The sequence below is a fragment of the Chelonoidis abingdonii genome, chromosome 6 (assembly GCF_003597395.2).
Source record: "Chelonoidis abingdonii isolate Lonesome George chromosome 6, CheloAbing_2.0, whole genome shotgun sequence".
NCBI classification, from domain to species: domain Eukaryota; kingdom Metazoa; phylum Chordata; order Testudines; family Testudinidae; genus Chelonoidis; species Chelonoidis abingdonii.
The window spans coordinates 13915120-13932328 of NC_133774.1; the positions used below are offsets into that span (position 1 = coordinate 13915120).

The 17209-nt window shown below is 46.2% G+C and overlaps 1 protein-coding gene across 2 annotated transcripts in view; it reads right to left on the bottom strand.

Moving 5' to 3' along the window:
- ST8SIA5 (ST8 alpha-N-acetyl-neuraminide alpha-2,8-sialyltransferase 5) overlaps nucleotides 1-17209 on the bottom strand; it is a 69980-nt gene that overhangs the window by 17768 nt on the left and 35003 nt on the right. For both annotated transcript variants that reach the window (XM_032798466.2, XM_032798464.2), the window contains one exon: nucleotides 8354-8446. In XM_032798466.2, the coding sequence (XP_032654357.1) occupies nucleotides 8354-8446 (93 nt within the window). The remainder of the gene's footprint in view (nucleotides 1-8353; nucleotides 8447-17209) is intronic.

Here is a 17209-nt window from a genome sequence, read left to right on the forward strand (position 1 = left end):
TGTGTAAAACCTAATCCTTATGTATGACTAAAAGCACCCCTGTATTCACACCATAAACATTTTTGTAATAATTTTTGTGCAAAATATACTGTGAGATATCATTTAAAAACTAACACCACATGAATTGTCAGTATTCTTTTGTAATGTATGTACAAAATGCATACTAAGAGTTCTGAACAGAAACTGAAGTTATGACTACAATGTGTTTATCAGGCAAGTCTGGGGAGTGGGTAAACCAGTCGCTCAAAGACAAAAGACAAGCTGATGATGCTAGCCAGGTGTCAAAGTTGACTGGCAATTATGTGTCAAGTGGCCATTCTTTGCCAACAAAGCGGGGCAGAAAAAAAAAAAAGCGATTTGCATTTTGGCAAAAAACATAGAACCTTCTTCACCACAAGATTCCATGTCTCCTTCCTTATAGCTGGAATGAACTTTATCTAGGGGTAACCCTCAGGACAATGCTTTGCAAAGGGTGACTGGACTATAAACAGGGTCGGCTCCAGCTTTTTTGCCACCCCAAGCGGCAAAGAAAAAAAAGAAAAATCCGATTGAGCTGCCGCCGAAGAGGAAGAGACAGCGTGAAGGACCCGCCACTGAATTGCTGCCGAAGACGAAAGCAGAGCGCTTAAGCTGCCACCGAAGTGCCGCCCCAATAACGGATGGACTGCCGCCCCTTTCTATTGGCCGTCCCAGGCATCTGCTTCCTTCGCTGGTGCCTGGAGCCAGCCCTGACTATAAAAGTGAGGGGCAAAACCACCCCAGGTTATTACTCTTTCACTGAACAAGACAAAGGGACCAGCTCTTTGACTCTGAGGGGAGGTCCTGACCTGAGAATTTGGTCAGCCATGTTGCTGAGAACACGTGGTAAGGATTTTACCTTGAACCAAGTCTACTTTGTCAAGTTTTAGCTACTAGGAAGCACTTTTATCTTTATTTCTCTTGTAACCATTTCTGCATTAATGGCTTATACTTGGACTCACTTAAAATCTCTCTTTAAATGAACTTGTTTTATTTTTAATCTAAAAAAATGCAGTGTTGTGTGTAAACTGAACTGTTTGGTAACATCAGTTAAGAGTAGAAAACTGTTGACTATTGACCCTTTACATGGGCAAAGGACCTTTAATATCTGAACTGCCCAGGAGAAGGCTGGGCCGTGCAGAACACACACATTTTGGAGGAAATTAGGGACTGGGAGTATGTTGGGGTCACCCTGCAAGTAGTAATCAAGGTTGCTGGAAGCCAGAGTGCAACTCGTGTGTTGCTGACAGGCTGCTGGATCAGAGGTTAGACCAGGGCTACTGTTATACATAGACACTCAGAGTGTGACCTGCTTGCTGGCAGGCTGCTTGTGAGTGGCCCGATGTGGGAGCTACAACAGCAAAGCATGGTGAGGCACAACCCCCCTCGCTGGTCTGGGCTGCACCCTGGAATGGGACACTATGGTTCTTCTTACTCTTATTATTTCTACTACAGTAGTGCCTACAGGGCCCCAGCCAGGATTGGGGCTCTGTTGTGCTAGGTGCTGTACAAACACATTCCCTGCCCCAAAGAGCTTACAATCTAAATAGATCCGGCAGGCAAAGAGCAGGAGAGGAAAGAGAGGCACAAAGAAGTGAAGTGACTTGCATAAGGTCATGCCGAAGTCAGTAACACAGACAGGTACAGTCCAGTGTCCTGTCCACTAGACCACAAATGTTATATATTGACTTTAAAGACAGACCCGGAAGTCTGATTAAGTAGTGGCAGTTCATGTTAATACACACATCCTATTTATGCCTGTTTCTCTTTTAATCACACTTATACTTTCAGATTCTCCTCCTTCAATTCTGAAAGAAACCTGAACGTTTAAAAAACAAGGTGATCTCTTGTGTCTGATTTTTCTGGATTCCATTTGGCAATGATGGCTAATTTATGGACTCACAGAGATTAGATCTGGAAAAGATTTGGGGAATTTGGTGCCCAGTTTCTTTAGGCCCCTTTGAAAATCCCATTCTCAAAGTATAAAGCCTCAAGTTCTCCTCTAAGGCCTTGTCCATGCTAGGAATTTCAGCCATCAGGGTAGCTGCAAACCCCTAGCGTACCTGTAAAGCCACTATAAACTGTGATTTCCACCCCTGCAACTTAACCCTGCTTGAAACTGGGAGAACAAATTATTGATTGTTTACCTTGCTGTAGCATCTAGGAGGCCAGTCATAGAGCTGGATGCTTTGAGCTAGGTATTGTACAAACACAGAGGACCCCTGTCCCAAACAGCTTCAGTCTAAGGGGACGTCCAGACTACCCACTGGATCGGTGGGTAGCTATCAATCTATCGGGGAACGATATATCATATCTCGTCTAGACGAGATACATCGATCCCCAAACACACTTCCGTCGACTCCAGAACTCCAGCAGGGCGAGCAGAAGAAGCGGAGTCGATGGGGGGAGCTGCAGCCGTTGATCCCGCGCCTTGAGGACGGGAGGTAAGTCAAAATGAAATACGTGAACTTCAGCTACGCTATTCCCGTAGCTAAAGTTGCGTATCTTACATCGACACCCCCACACTCCCCCGCTGCAGACCAGGTCTAAGTAAGCTATCCTGATGCCAAATGAAACTGATAGATGTCTTGCTTATCTACGATAAGGCTAGGTCTGCTCTGGAGTTGGAAGTTGTGATTCCCAGCCTGCGTAGACAGACCCGCACTGGTTGTACTTGACCTAGAAACTAAAAACAGCACTGTGCACGTGACTGCATGGGCAATGGTTTGGGTTAGCCGCTCAAAGTACGTACTCGGGACCAGGTAGGATTGTACTTGGGGCAGCTAGCCTGAGGAGCTGCCTGTGCCACCACAGACACACTCCTACTCTTAGACACTAGCTCAAGCACAGCTAGCACGGGTAAGTCTACACGAGCTGGGAATCACACCTCCCCACTCAAATGTAGATGTACCTGCAGCAATTCACTGGGATAGCTACACTGGTGGCTGGCCACTGATGGCTGTAACCAGAGCATGTCCTCAGTGCAGGCAATGCCTAAGACCCAACAACGACTCTTGAAGTTAATGGGAAAAGTCCCCTCTGATGTCAAGGGAGGTTGGATCAAGCCCCTAGTGCACCTCTTCCAGTTAAAGATTTTTCCCAGCTGTATTTTTTGCTTTGCCCACTCTAGTTTTAATTCTCTCCAGTGATGGGACTCTCTCCACTGCCCTTAGGGAAATTATTCCACAGTCAACATTCGGAAGCATTTTTTTTCTGATATCCAGGCTCAATTTTCCTTTGCTTAACTTCATGCCATTGCATGTGGATGTACTGTAACACGTACTTTCTGCCTTACAACCCAGCTATAATCCTCCGTGTGGCATATTAGCCTGCAGCTGTGGAGGTCATAGCCTCACCATTATGGCAACTCTGTGGACTTCTATAAGGAAAAAAAAAAAAAAAGAGCTTTCATTGGGAAAATCAAGAGAAAATGTACTTAAGAGTGGGAAAGTTCTTACTGCTCAGTTATTTCATGGAGCAGAACATAAAATAGCCTTCTGCTAAGAGTCTGAGCCAGACCGGTCTGTAGATTTCACATTAAAAGATTGTCTTTTATATCTTCTGGGGAAAGGAAGAGGACTTCAATGGTCAGCATCATGGGACTACCTTAAAGCTCTAGAAGTTGCTCCTACCTACCTAGACGAGTTCATGTGTGATCTTCAGTACCTGGCACCTAGATACACCTCTGCCTCGATATAACGCTGTCCTTGGGAGCCAAAAAATCTTACTGCATTATAGGTGAAACCGCGTTATACTGAACTTGCTTTGATCCATCAGAGTGCGCAGCCCGCCCCCCCCCCCCCCCCAGAGCACTGCTTTACTGTGTTATATCCAAATTCGTGTTATATCAGGTCACATTATATCAGGGTAGAGGTGTACCATGGTGCCAGGGAACTCACAAATATCTAGGTAGAATGGATACATGATGTCCCTTTTTGGACTCTGATGAAGTTTGAGGTCTCTTGGAGGCTCCTGGATCTTGGTGCATTCTCTTTGGGTTTGCGGGGTTTGAATGCTCCCTATGCTGGTTTTCAATAAAATAACAAGGGTTTTTTAAGAACAGCTTTATATTTCACACTGGTGTAATTTAGAGCTTTCCAGAGAGTGGAAGTCACTCTTAAAGGTCATACTGTACCTGCTGTAGCACATCAGAGCATGCTAATTTGGAAATCTTCCATTATCCCTGAGGGATAACTAAGGGGAAAAGAATATTCCACATGCACATTAGAAGAACCCAGCATGACAAACAGAGCTTTGCTATGTTAAACAGCTCATGGTACTACCGTAATACAAACAATTTATAATTGCATATCCTAGGCTAATTCTATCCCATTAAATTGGAATTCCACTGGATAAGATACAGAGCGGTGATTTTCTCTATGCCCTGCAATCAATATAAGAGAACATGATTCTAGCACACACCCTGGCAAGATGTTCCTATTCTCATTATTTATTTTTAAGCATCGTGAGTCAGCAAACTAGACAAAGTTGCTATGCCTATGTCCTTCATCCAGTGCCAGTCACAGGGGAAAAGGCAGCAGCCAGCTTTGCTATCTGTACAGAGTCAGTGGGGGAGGTGTATGTCCAAGATTCATGCAGAGCTGTAGCAGCAAAGTGCTGTTGCTATTGTGTTAGATGGCTGTTTTCATCAATACTTTGCACATCTAGAACTTTTCATCTGAAAATCTCAAAGCACTTTACAAACAATAATTAGGCCTATGAGTAGGTCTGTATTATCACTGGGGTTCTAAGCACCCGGAGGCAGGAAATTTGTCTTTTATATGCCTGTCTATAAAGTAACTGGCACTATCCAAATAATAAATAACTACAATCCCCAGTTTCCTACCTGAGGCAGAGAGGTTAAACGTCTTGCTCAAGATCACACGCTAAGTCAGTGGCAGATCTGAGAACAGAGCCCCTGAATCCTACTTCCAAGTTAACCTGCTCTAACCCCTAGAGAACCCAGTCCCTTGGACAAATAGCTGATGAATGAGTGGCTGAGCTGTAGGCCTACTGCTGCAATGGCTAAAAGAAATATATATCTTTTATGGACCAGACACAGGTTTTTCTTTGAAGCCCCGACAAGTGCGAGATTGACTCCAGTAAATCCCACGGAATATTCAGATAGCAACCAGGTCTGCAGGCCCTGCTCATCCTTTGCTTGAGACTCTCAGCTGAATGTCTGCCTGGCGCTGGAATATGCTGTGGATAGAGGCATGGGTGGTGGGTATCACAGGCCAGGGGAACCCGCCCACACCCCACCTGGAGGCCCCCTCCTGCTTCCAACTCTTCCTTCATGGCCCCAGCCCAAGCTGCTTCTCATCCCTGAAGCAGGCAGGGGCAGGCCAGCTGGCTGGCGGCCTGGGACATGACTGGTGTGGGTGCTCGAGTCACCTGTCTAGCATCTGTGAGCGCTGGGGAGAACTGGCCGGTGCAGCCCAGGGCTGGGACAGGGGAGTCAGCGGCTGGGGCCAGCCAGTGAGCCAGGACTCAGGGCGGCTGGTGCGGAACTCCTCCAGCTGTGGTGGGGCACTCAGGGCTGGGGAGGGGGACCGGGCCTCGGGCAGAAGGGGCAGGGTCAGGGGCTAGCCTTCATGAATGGGTGGTTCATGCGCCACCCATGGATGGAGGCATTTTGTCCAAGATCATGTGTTAAAGGCCAAATGTGATACATATCAAAAAACATGAAAGATAGAAAGTAAGGGGAAAAAACTGTCCTTATAACTAACTATGTCCATTACAGACACTCCCTTTAAGAGGGTAGCAGTGGGCCACACAGGACCACCAAGAGTGCCAACATAAAGAATGCGAACTGCAGAGTTTGGCATGGACCTGCCAATCACACTACCGAAAGCATGCCGGAAATATCCGAAGAGTAGTGTGTGTTGGGTTCCTCCTCCTTTCCCTTGCTCATCTAATCTACCAGCCAGTATTTTATCTTGTCTTTGTCTTGTCTTAGAACAAAAGCTCTTCAAGGCCCTGATTCAGCAAAGCACTTGCGCACATACTTAATTTTAAGTGCACAAGTGGTCTCATTGAAGTAAATGAAATTTAAGCACATGCTTAACTACTCATCTGAATTGGGGCCCAGGACAGGAAGCATGCCTTGATCTGTGTTTAACAATAATAATACCTTGCTCTTTCATAGAGATTTGATTTTCATCAGTAGCTCACAAAGGGTTTTACAAAGGTCAGTGTCATTATCCCCATTTATAGGTGGAGAAACTGAGGCACAAAGAGTTGGTGTCCAGTTTGCAAATTAATTCCAGTTCTGCAGTTTCTCATTGAAGTCTGTTTTTTAAGTTTTTTCGTTGAAGAATTGCCACTTTTAAGTCGGTTATTGAGTGTCCGGGAGATTGAAGTGCCCTCCCACTGGTTTTCGAATGTTACAATTCTTGATGTCTGCTTTGTGTCCATTTACTCTTTTGGGTAGAGACTGTCTGGTTTGGCCAATGTACTGGACACCATTAAATTAGGCCTGAATAAAGACTAGGAGTGGCTAGGTCACTACAAAAAGTAATTTCCCCTCTGTGATACTCACACCTTCTTGTCAACCGTTAGAAATGGGCTACCTCCACCTTGATTGCATTGGCCTCATTAGCACTACAAAAGTAATTTTCCCTCTTGATATTCACCTCTTCTTGCCAACTGTTGAGAATAGGCCACTTCCACCTTAATTGAATTGGCCTCGTGAGCACTGACCCCCCACTTGGTAAGGCAACTCCCATCTTTTCATGTGCTGTTATATATATACTGCTTACTGTATTTTTCACTCCATGCATCTGATGAAGTGGGTTTTAGCCCATGAAAGCTTATGCCCAAATAAATTTGTTAGTCTCTAAAGTGCCACAGGGACTGCTAGTTGTTTTTGCTGATACAGACTAAAATGGCTATCACTCTGAAACTGTTTTCAAGGAGACATTTTTAATAATAAATAATTGTTTAAACCAATACCTGGGCTGTTTTTCATTTACATGTGGAATCTCTCCAGGATTTGTTACAGTTTTGTAGAGAAGACTTTAAAGTTACGTTATCTAGGTCAAAGTTCTCTTCTCATAGCTTAGAACTCAGTCAAAGGGTATGTCTACTCTGCAGCTGGAGAGTGATTCTCAGTGTGGGTAGAAAGGCATGCATTAGAGCAGGGGTCGGCAACCTTCGGCACACGGCCCAGCAGGGTAATCTGCTGGTGGGCTGTGAGACATTTTGCTTACATTGACAGGTCGCTGCTTCCCGCAGCTCCCATCAGGGTCACCCAGAGGATTCAGAGGTCCCTTCTGTAAAAAAAAAAAGTTGCAATATTATAGAATACTATATTCTCCTGGGGACCCCTGTGGGGCCTGGGGCAAATTGCCCCACTTGCCCCCCTCTCTGGGCAGTCCTGGCTCCCCTTGGCCAGGAATGGCAAATGACGGCCACTAGGAGCTGCAGGGGGCCGTGCCTGTGGATGGGCTAGCAGATTACCCGGATGGGCTGCATGCCAAAGGCTGCCGACCCCTGCATTAGAGCCAGTGCACTAAACACAGTGGTGTAGCTAAAGATAGCTCAGGCAGCTGCCTGGGCTAGCCACCCGAGCATGCACCTAGGCGGTCCAGGCAGGTTTGTACTCAAGAGGCTGCACTCAGCTACTTTTCTATTTTTAGCGTACTAGCTTGAGCAGAACTAGCGCTTGTCTGCCTGCACTGGGAAGCGTGCTTCCAGCTGCTACATGGACATTTACCTATTGTGCAGTTGTTTCATGAGCACAACTCCCATTGATATCAATGGGAGTATGTGCTGGACATGTACTAAGGAGGCCTGTAGTGAAAATAAGGAATATGCACTGTGGACTGAAGAAGAGAATTTTGTCCTTACATCAGTTATTATTTTACCTTTTTATTATGTTTTAAAACCCCTTTTCAGGGATGTATAATCCTCTTAGGCAACTGATACATCTCCTGACGTACCTGTGGGACCATACAAGACCGAATTCTGAAACTGCATTGATGAAATGACAGAATTGTGCTATGCTACTGAATTGTTTAAATTACTTGGCAAATGAAAACACACGATATGATCTCAGTAGAGGGCCCTGAGTAGACTATTAGAGATGAAAACATGGGCTCCTTACATTAATCGAATTCAAGTGGTGGCACTGAGCCTGGCCCAAAGCCCACTGAAATGAATGGAAAGAACCCCATTGCTTCCACTGGGGATCAAGTTCTTTATTCCCCTTACTTTGACATGGAAGCTCAAAATCCCTGCTCCTTGGAAATGTGTTTTTGGCCCCCTAATTATACGTGTGTTTGTAACCTGTCTGACAAGGCAACCATTTTATAAAGCAATTGCTCATACTTACATAGAGAGCACTTTCACCTCAATGATATCCTGTCTTAATTCCAGGCATTTGGTGGAGTTGTATTCAAAAGGCCCTTCATAAAACTCAAAGTACCTAAGGAAGAACAAGGACAAAAATATTAAAGGTTACAAAAAATGTTAGATTCTGAAACCTAGCTTTGTTTATCAAGGGAAGCATGGCTGAAGCCAATGCCAGTGTTCCCTGTCCCTTTTAGGATGCAAGGTCTGGCCCCAGGATAGAGCAAAGTTATTACACAAAAGTAAAACACTGGTACCATCTGTGGCTGCAAAATGCCAAGTGTCCCTGTCCCTTTAGAAACTCAAATGCTAATGGTCAAATTTTCAAGAGAGAGCTCCCTCCACCACTTTCCAGTTAGCCAGTTTAAATAAGTGGCCAGGTTTTAAAAACTGCTTAGCGCCTGATTAGACACCTAAGTGAAGTCACCATATTTTCAAGTGGTCAGTACCCAGCAGCTCCCACTAAAGACAAGGACAGCAGTGGGTTGCTGCCGGGTGCTGAGCACTTTTGAAAATCTGTCCCCCTTCATTTACAGGCCTGAATGGGCACAAAGTACTTTAAGATCTGCCCCGGTGTCTTTTCATAGGATGAAAGCTACAATTTCTACATGACCGGAATAGCATTTTGAGTTTGGTTCTTCTTGTCAATATCACAATTTTAAGCAGTTGACGTTTTCTTTGGATTCTCCCCCCCCTCCCAGTACATGTTTTTGATCTGAGATCCTTTTAATTTAGAAAACAAAGATTTAAATGGTAAGAAGTGGATTTAATCATTTAAGTGGATTTACTAATCTACATCACAAATAAGAGTAGACTGATAGCTGTGTTTTCATCAAAAACTTGATTTTCTCAGTAAAACCTACCTGCACTATTCGTTGGGCTGGGATGAAAGGGCAAATTAAATTAAATTTCAGATATTCAAATTTGACACCAGAGGGAGCCCACGCTGTCTACGAAGTTTAATGAAAACATACTGGAACTACCACAGGCAGAATAATGATTTCAAACCAAGCTCCCTATCTGCCTAAATCTTTAAGTACCATTTCATCAGTGTGAGTCAGTAAATCAAAATCATTTATCTTTTAGAAGACACACTCTAGCCTAAACAGAAGTTATCGGCTTAATGCAGAAATTATTGGGGAAATACTATGGCCTGTGCTATGCAGGAGGTCAGACTAGATGATCATAATTTTGTCTTCAAGGCCTTAAATGCTCTGAATCTATAACTACAGACTTAATTTACTATGCATTTGTATTTTCCACAAGGAAGAAAAGTACAAGGGTTTCCACTTTGTGGCCATATATTGGGAATACAACTGGAATGTGGGTTGGTTCCTAACACATTTTTAACATTATTTTTAAGTAAATTGGCATCAAAATACTAAGTTTCCAATAACCATTTCTTTGAAAGATTCATGGAAAAAGTTACTTCTCTTGGTAGTTCAAGCAATCAGAAGCACCTTAAATTTTGGGAACCCATCCTGGGACATCTAATGTGGAGAAGTAATGAGCACTCATAGCTCCAAAAGAAGGTAAGGGTGTCTAGGGCCTCACCTATATTCAAAGTTACACCAGTCTAACCTTACACTGATTTAACAGCTGATTTGGTTAAACCAGTGCAAATCTTTTGTGGACACACTTAGATTTAAATCTGGCTCATGCCAATTTATCTTAACTCAATAAGGAATCAGTGCTGGTATCCCATCTTTTTGGTCACAGAACTATTATGTGTATGCAGCTTCTCTTACCAGACTGAGGCTAGAGTCAGGAAATACTATCAAGCCCCACCAGTTGCTGCTGTTTTTGAAGCATAATGCAGTGCACTTCCACTGCACATAGATAGGCACAGGGACTGAGTATTAATGACACCTGGGTCATCTGTGGGATTTGAACCTAGTCCCTCTAGATCTAAAAAGCATGGCTCACCACTGCCTAAGCAGTGGTTCTCAGCCAGGGGTCTGAGGCCCCCTGGGGGGGGCATGAGCAGGTTTTTTGGGGGGGGAAGCATGAAGCGGGGCCAGCATTAGACTTGCTGGGGCCCAGGGCTGAAAGCCAAAGCCCCACCATGTGGGGTTGAAGCCCAGGGCTCTGAGCCTACCACCTGCGAATGAAGCTAAAGCCTGAGCAACTTAGCTTCATGGGGGCACCTGTGGCATGAGGCTTCAGGCAATTGCCCTGCTTGCTACCCCCTAATGCAAGTCCTGGCTTTTATACCCCAAAAAACAATTGTGGCCATGGAGTTTTTATAATATGGGGGGGGCACTCTTTACATGGCCTGAGCACTAGAGGGAGACAATGAGCCAGACTGTATTCATGGGGGTTATCTGTACATACTGCAGAGTCCCAGCCTGTCCTTGCAATGGCTATGAATGTGAGCCACCCCTCTCTCCCATTCGCCTCTGCCACCTGTTCTTTCAATAATAATAAGAGACATACCTCCCTCCCAGAACTGGAAAGGACCTTGAAAGGTCAAGGAGTCCAGCCCCCTGCCTTCACTAGCAGGACCAAGTACTGATTTTTGCCCCAGATCCCTAAGTGGCTCCCTCAAGGATTGAACTCACAACTCTGGGTTTAGCAGGCCAATGCTCAAACCACTGAGCTATCCCTCCCCCCCAAGCCAATACTGGTAACACAGTAAGCCAGGGTGAGTGATCAATGACAGTATTTTGCTGTAGTACAAAACAGCAACTATAAATTGCGGGCCTGACTCTCCTCTGATACTAGATTTTCAACAGCGCAGCTCCACTGAGTTCACTGGAGTCACTCCTTACTTAGACTGCTGTGAGCGAGAGGAGAGGGCAACCCTGAATATGCCCATTTCACTCCACACTAGAGGATGAAACGCAACACCATGCCAACATCCACCACAAGGTAGGTACCACTCAATCCGTAGCAGCTTATGTGGGACACAAAGGGTGTGTACACCTGGTGCTGGCCTTCTGCACAGGGGTGAGTATCACCTCGAATGAACAGAATATATAGTAAGTCCCTGGAGACTGAAAGAAATTGTTAAAATCCAGATGAACACTCTTCTTTCCGTGCTGTTCTGTGTCCGTTTCCTAAATTAGAGAACCCCAGCTCCAATGTCAAACAGCTCCCGTTACCATATGGTAATCCTGCAGGGGGAAGCGGGGAGCTGGCTTCCATCAGAGAGGGAGATGGCACTTTATGAGCTATGTATGAAATGTCCTGAGTCCCAGAGATCCCCCTGGATCATTTCCTGTTTACACAAACAAACAGCCAAGCCAGACACTGAGAAGAGAAAGGATGTGTTATAAACCAAGGGGAATGGGGTGAGGGAAGGGATTATACTAAAATTAAACAGTGCCTACATGATGAACGGAAACCCCAGTAATAGCACTGCATTTCTAACAGAGGAAATCCATTAAATAACATTTGAAAAGATTAGAGGGCCATGTTGTGATCCTCTTATTCTCCCTGAGTAGCACCTCGCTTCTCAAATAGCCTCATTGCTTTCAGCACGATCTTGTGAGAAGAAGGAATTCGCAGCCTGGCTCCTCGGACTGGCTGCTACACAGGCAGCTGGTGAACATATTTTTCTTGGGGGGCTGAGCCCGCTCGGCACTCACCTTGTACTGGCAGCTCTGGCCTGCAGGGCTGAGCCCAGCTCTCTGCTCTGTTGCTCTTGCTGCTCGCAGATTCATCGCCTGCCACAGTATCACTTGATGATAGGGTAGCCAGGTGTCTGGTTTTCGATCAGAGCACCTGATTGAAAAGGGACCCTGGTGGCTCCGGGCAGCACTGCTGACTGGGCCATTAAAAGTGCGGTTGGGGGTGCAGCAGGGCTAAGGCAGGCTCCCTGCCTGCCCTGGCTCAGTGCAGCTCTCCCAGAAGAGTCTGGCTTATCCCTGCGTCCCATAGGCACAGAGGCAATGAGGAAAGCTTCGCGTGCTGCCCCCATCCCGAGCACTGAATCTGCAGCTCCCAATGGTTGGGAACTATGGCTAATGTGAGCTGCGAGGGGTGGCGCCTGTGAACATGGAGGCGCCTGGTTGCCTCATCCCCTAGGAGCCGAACATGCCAGCAGCTTCTGGGAGAGGTGGAGTGTACACCCCAACCCCCTCCCACACCCTAACTCCCTCTCAGAGCCTGCACCCCAACCCCCTGTTCCAGCCCTGAGCCCCCTCCCAGATTCCACACTCCCTCCCACACCCCAAGCCCCTGCCCTAGACCTGAGCCCTCTCTCACACCCAAACTCCCTCCTGGATCCTGCACCCCCCCCACACACTCCAATCCCCTGTCTCAGCCCTGAGCCCGCTCCTGCACTCCAAACCCCTCATCCCTGGCTCCATCCTAGTGCTCGCACCCCCATCCGGAGTCCTCATCCCCTCCCATCCTCCTGACCCAGCCCAGCGCTCTCTCCACACTCTCACCCCCTCATTTCTGGCCTCACCTTGGAGTCTACACCCCTCCTGCACCCCAATCCCCTGCCCCAACCCCAGTCCAGTGAAAACCCCAGAGAAGGGGTGGGGCAGGGGTGAAGCAAGGATGTTTGGTTTTGTAAGATTAGAAATTTAGCAGCCCTATTCAGCAGGAGGGACCACCTGTAAGAGGTAGCTCGTCTCCATGCCAGTCCAACCATTACTCTTTATGATGAGACTGCCAGAAGAGGGTGTTAACTGTGATTGAGATGTTGGGGCAGTAGGAACTGATCTAAAACCAGCTCATCTCACATAAGCCATGGAACAACTGTCACATGGACTATCACCCTGATCTGGATTTGAACCCAGAGACAAAGCCCTCTAGCACCAGGCTATCCAGTTCCCAGAGCCAAGCTGTCACAGCTTTAAAAGCTCACTGAAATGGTATCTATTAAATATATTAAAATCCTATTTGCCTCTCTTTCGCCCCAGCTGCATTTGTTCTATTTATTTGCTTTTAATAGAGGCAGCTTGCTGAAATGCAGGTAGGCCTCTTCCCTCAGAACTGCGGTGTGTGGTATTTTCCCATGAGAGGCACTGTACCTTCACCCACTCACTATATTACAAGTTAAGGTTCTGCCTATTAACTCCCACTCTACATTATGCAATTCCTTGCAACTGACGAGGCACTAGGCTTTTAAGTAGTATAAATTAGCACAAATAGGTAACATGACAGAAATCTGTCCTCTCTGTTCTCTTCATTAGTCTAAACTTGACACATAGTTAAGAAATGACAGCGGGGTACGTTTTATTTTGTTTTAGACTATTGATTACCCAGGTGCACGTTCTCACTGACAGATACTCAACAGCCATTCCTTTTACCCAGTGGAGCTCGATGTTCTACCTTCCCAAGAACAATGATCGTTCTTCCATGAATTCAAAGAAGTTTTTACAATGCATGCCCACAATGTCACTTCTCTCTACTTTAACTTTTTTCCCCATCTCTGGAAACCTGAGTAATTTTTGTCCCCTACCCCCAGGATCACCAATTAACTGAAAATACACACTGATGCAAAAATATACACACTGACACAAAAATACGTGAATCTTCACCTAAGTCCAAAATGAATCAAACTATATCAAAACATACAGCACACGTACAGGAGCCGTAACATGCCCAAAGATGCAAACACACTGGGTTAGATTTTCTCATAGTGGTACACTACACACTTTGTTTACATACTACTGTAGGTACATTCAGGTCACTTTTGGTTATCTAATATTTGACGTCTCTCTCTAGCATCAAATCCCAGGTCTTAAGATAACACCTACAGCTGCAAGTGCAGGAAGAGGATTCTTTCCATATGACTCTCAGTAGTGAAATGAAATGTGATTTGCACTGTGGTCTCCCAGCTTTTACGAACTGAGGCTTTCTTCCTCCCTAACCTTCATTTCTCCTCCATGCTTTTATTTACAGCTGTGCAGCTTTTGAGTTCACTACTGATAGGAGGAACTGGCACCGTGCTCGTGCATTGGCTACTTTTTTCAGAGTAGCAGCCGTGTTAGTCTGTATCCGCAAAAAGAATAGGAGTACTTGTGGCACCTTAGAGACTAACAAATTTATCTGAGCATAAGCTTTCGTGGGCTACAGCCCACTTCATCGGATGTATAGAATGGAACATATAGTGAGGAGATATATACATACAGAGAACATGAAAAGGTGGGAGTTGCCCAACCAACTCTAAGAGGCTAATTAATTAAGATGAACTGTTGTCAGCAGGAGAGAAAAAAAATTTGTAGTGATAATCAAGATAGCCCATTTAAGACAGTTTGACAAGAAGCTGTGAGGACTGTAACTCTGAGCTCTTTGATCAACTGCAGTTAAGTTACCTCTTCTCCTTGAACCTCCAAGATCTCCTTGATCATGCTCCATCAATTATGTCTGCAACCTGCCCTAGAGGGACTCTACCTTTGGGGTGCTGTTTCATTAGATATGTTGTGCAGATTTTAAAAATATCGTTAAGGGTCATTATTAGATGTGTGTCTTTAAACGAGAGCTTCCTCTCCTACCGCTTGTATATCTAAGTCAGCATGCTCAGTTTGTGATGACTGCAAGTCACACTTCCACAGCAAGGGATCCTGATGCCATATGGACTGGATTATGATCTCACTACAGGAAGATCAAGCTTTTCTCCAAAATGAAATGCCTTCCGGTGGCTAAGAAAATGAGAAGTCAAGGGTCAGGTCCTGGGGGCTTTTATGAAGCTCTAAATAAGCGAAAAGCTCTATTGACTTCAGGGGAGGATCTGAGTGAGGGCCAAGTCTCTCTTGCCTTCCTTATAGAAATAGTTCAATGTGAATACTAGAATAAGGCTTGGCCATTAACAGAGCTTTCAGGATTTGGCCCAAATAAACTGATAAATGTATTGTCTCCTTTTAAATTCTGACCCCAGATTTGTTACCCACACAGTAACACTTACCTAGCATTTTACATCTTCCAACGGCTGTCCAAATATAAACTAATCCTCACTATATCCCTGAAAGGTAGGTAGGTAATTTCCCAATTTTACAGATGAGGAAGCTAATGCAGAGGTTACATGACTGGCGTGGCAGAGCAAGAATGAGAACCCAGGGCAGGAGTTCTGGCTCTGCTCTCACTCTTCACCAGTGGAGCCCTGTTAACTAGAATGAGATTGCGCCAGTAACACTGAGTGCAAGACTCTGGCCTCTGATGTTAAGTGAAATAACCTTTCATATGGTAATCTGTGAAAGTGAACACCTGAGAACATACCATTGCCAAATGGAATCTCCTGCTTCCATCACAGCTCAGAACTGGCAAGGGAGTGGGAATAGTACAGCATGTGGATCAACATACACTCCTCTAGGGGCATGGGACAAAAAAATCATATTGCTTTGTATGCTGTTTCTGCAGTCTGATAAACTATCAGTGGTAGCTAGATACTAGGAAGGGTCTTTAAAGGGAAGGAGTGACCTGTGTGGGGGTGGTGTGTGTTGTAATAACTGGGCCTACAAACTTATCCTAATTGTAAGATCAAGTGTAAGGCGGGAGAAGAAGTCCATTAAATGTCACAACACTCTGTAACAATAATAGTTAAGGGGAGAAGGTGGGAAAGGGAGATAGAAAGACTAAATTAGTCTAACCAAAAAAAGCCTAGTCAGTTTAATTCAAAGACTGTGTTAACAGCATGCCTGGTAAATAAGAAAAGTGGAGGATTGATAAATCAATAGACCAAAATTGGTGAGTGGAAAAGAATAAGAGGAAGGGCTGTTCCACCCACCACTCCCTGTTGGGGTCCTTAAAAGAAAACCTTGTGGGGAAAAATTAAGTAGCAGCAGCTGTCAGCCAAAAATGTCTAGCAGGCCAAGACTGTCTATTTTGCAACACTACTGTAGGCCTGTAACCAGAAAGGCAGTGAAAAACAATGCCCTATGCCCACGGCGGCTCCAGGCACCAGCACACCAAGCGCATGCCTGGGGCGGCAAGCCACGGGGGGCACTCTGCTGGTTGCCACGAGGGCGGCAGGCAGGTTGCCTTCGGCGGCATGCCTGCGGAGGGTTCACTGGTCCTGCGGCTTCGGTGGACCTCCCGCAGGCTGCCGCCGAATCTGCGGGACCGGGGACCTCTCGCAGGCAAGCCACCGAAGGCAGCCTGCCTGCCGTGCTTGGGGCAGCAAAATACCTAGAGCTGCCCCTGCCTACACAGCCTACTGCTGATGCATGTTTGCCAGATCTTGGCATGGCTCATGAAACCATGTGCCACGCCTGTGTTTTAAGCAGTGTTGTTGCAGCCATATTGGTCCCAGGACATTAGAGAGAGACCAGGTGGGTCAGGTGATATCCTTTATTAGACCAACTTCTGTCAGTGAAAGAGAAGTTTCAAACTACACAGAGTATGTCTACACTGCAATTAGCCACCTCTGGCTGGCCTGTACCAGCTGACTCAGGCTCACGGGGCTCAGGCTAAGGAGCTGTTCAATTGTGGTGTGTGATGAGGTGCAACTCACCACTGCGGCGCCTCCTGCTGGCTGCCCTGGGGATTCGCTCTGTATGTCAGTCCACCCTCTACTGGTGATGTCTCGGCAACATCACTTCTGCTCCTGGGACCCATGTCACTCCCAGGACCACAGCATCCTCTTCATGACATAGCCCCTCCGGCTGTACCACACTCCATGTTCCCCCCTTCCAGGGGACAGTATCGTAGTCCCTCAGTCCAGCCACTTCCTCAGTGCCAAGTGGAGGTGAAGGGGATACGGGCCTGTCCACTACTCTGGGTCCCAGCACAGGGACCCTGTGGATGGCTGCCACTTGCTGCATCCCCTTTGACTCATCTGTAGATTTCCCTGAGCCACTTCGCAGCCCCAGCACCCTCTTTGCCCTTGCCTCAAGGCCTCAGCCTGCAGATCCCTGCAGCCTGCCAGGAGCTACCTTTAGATCCC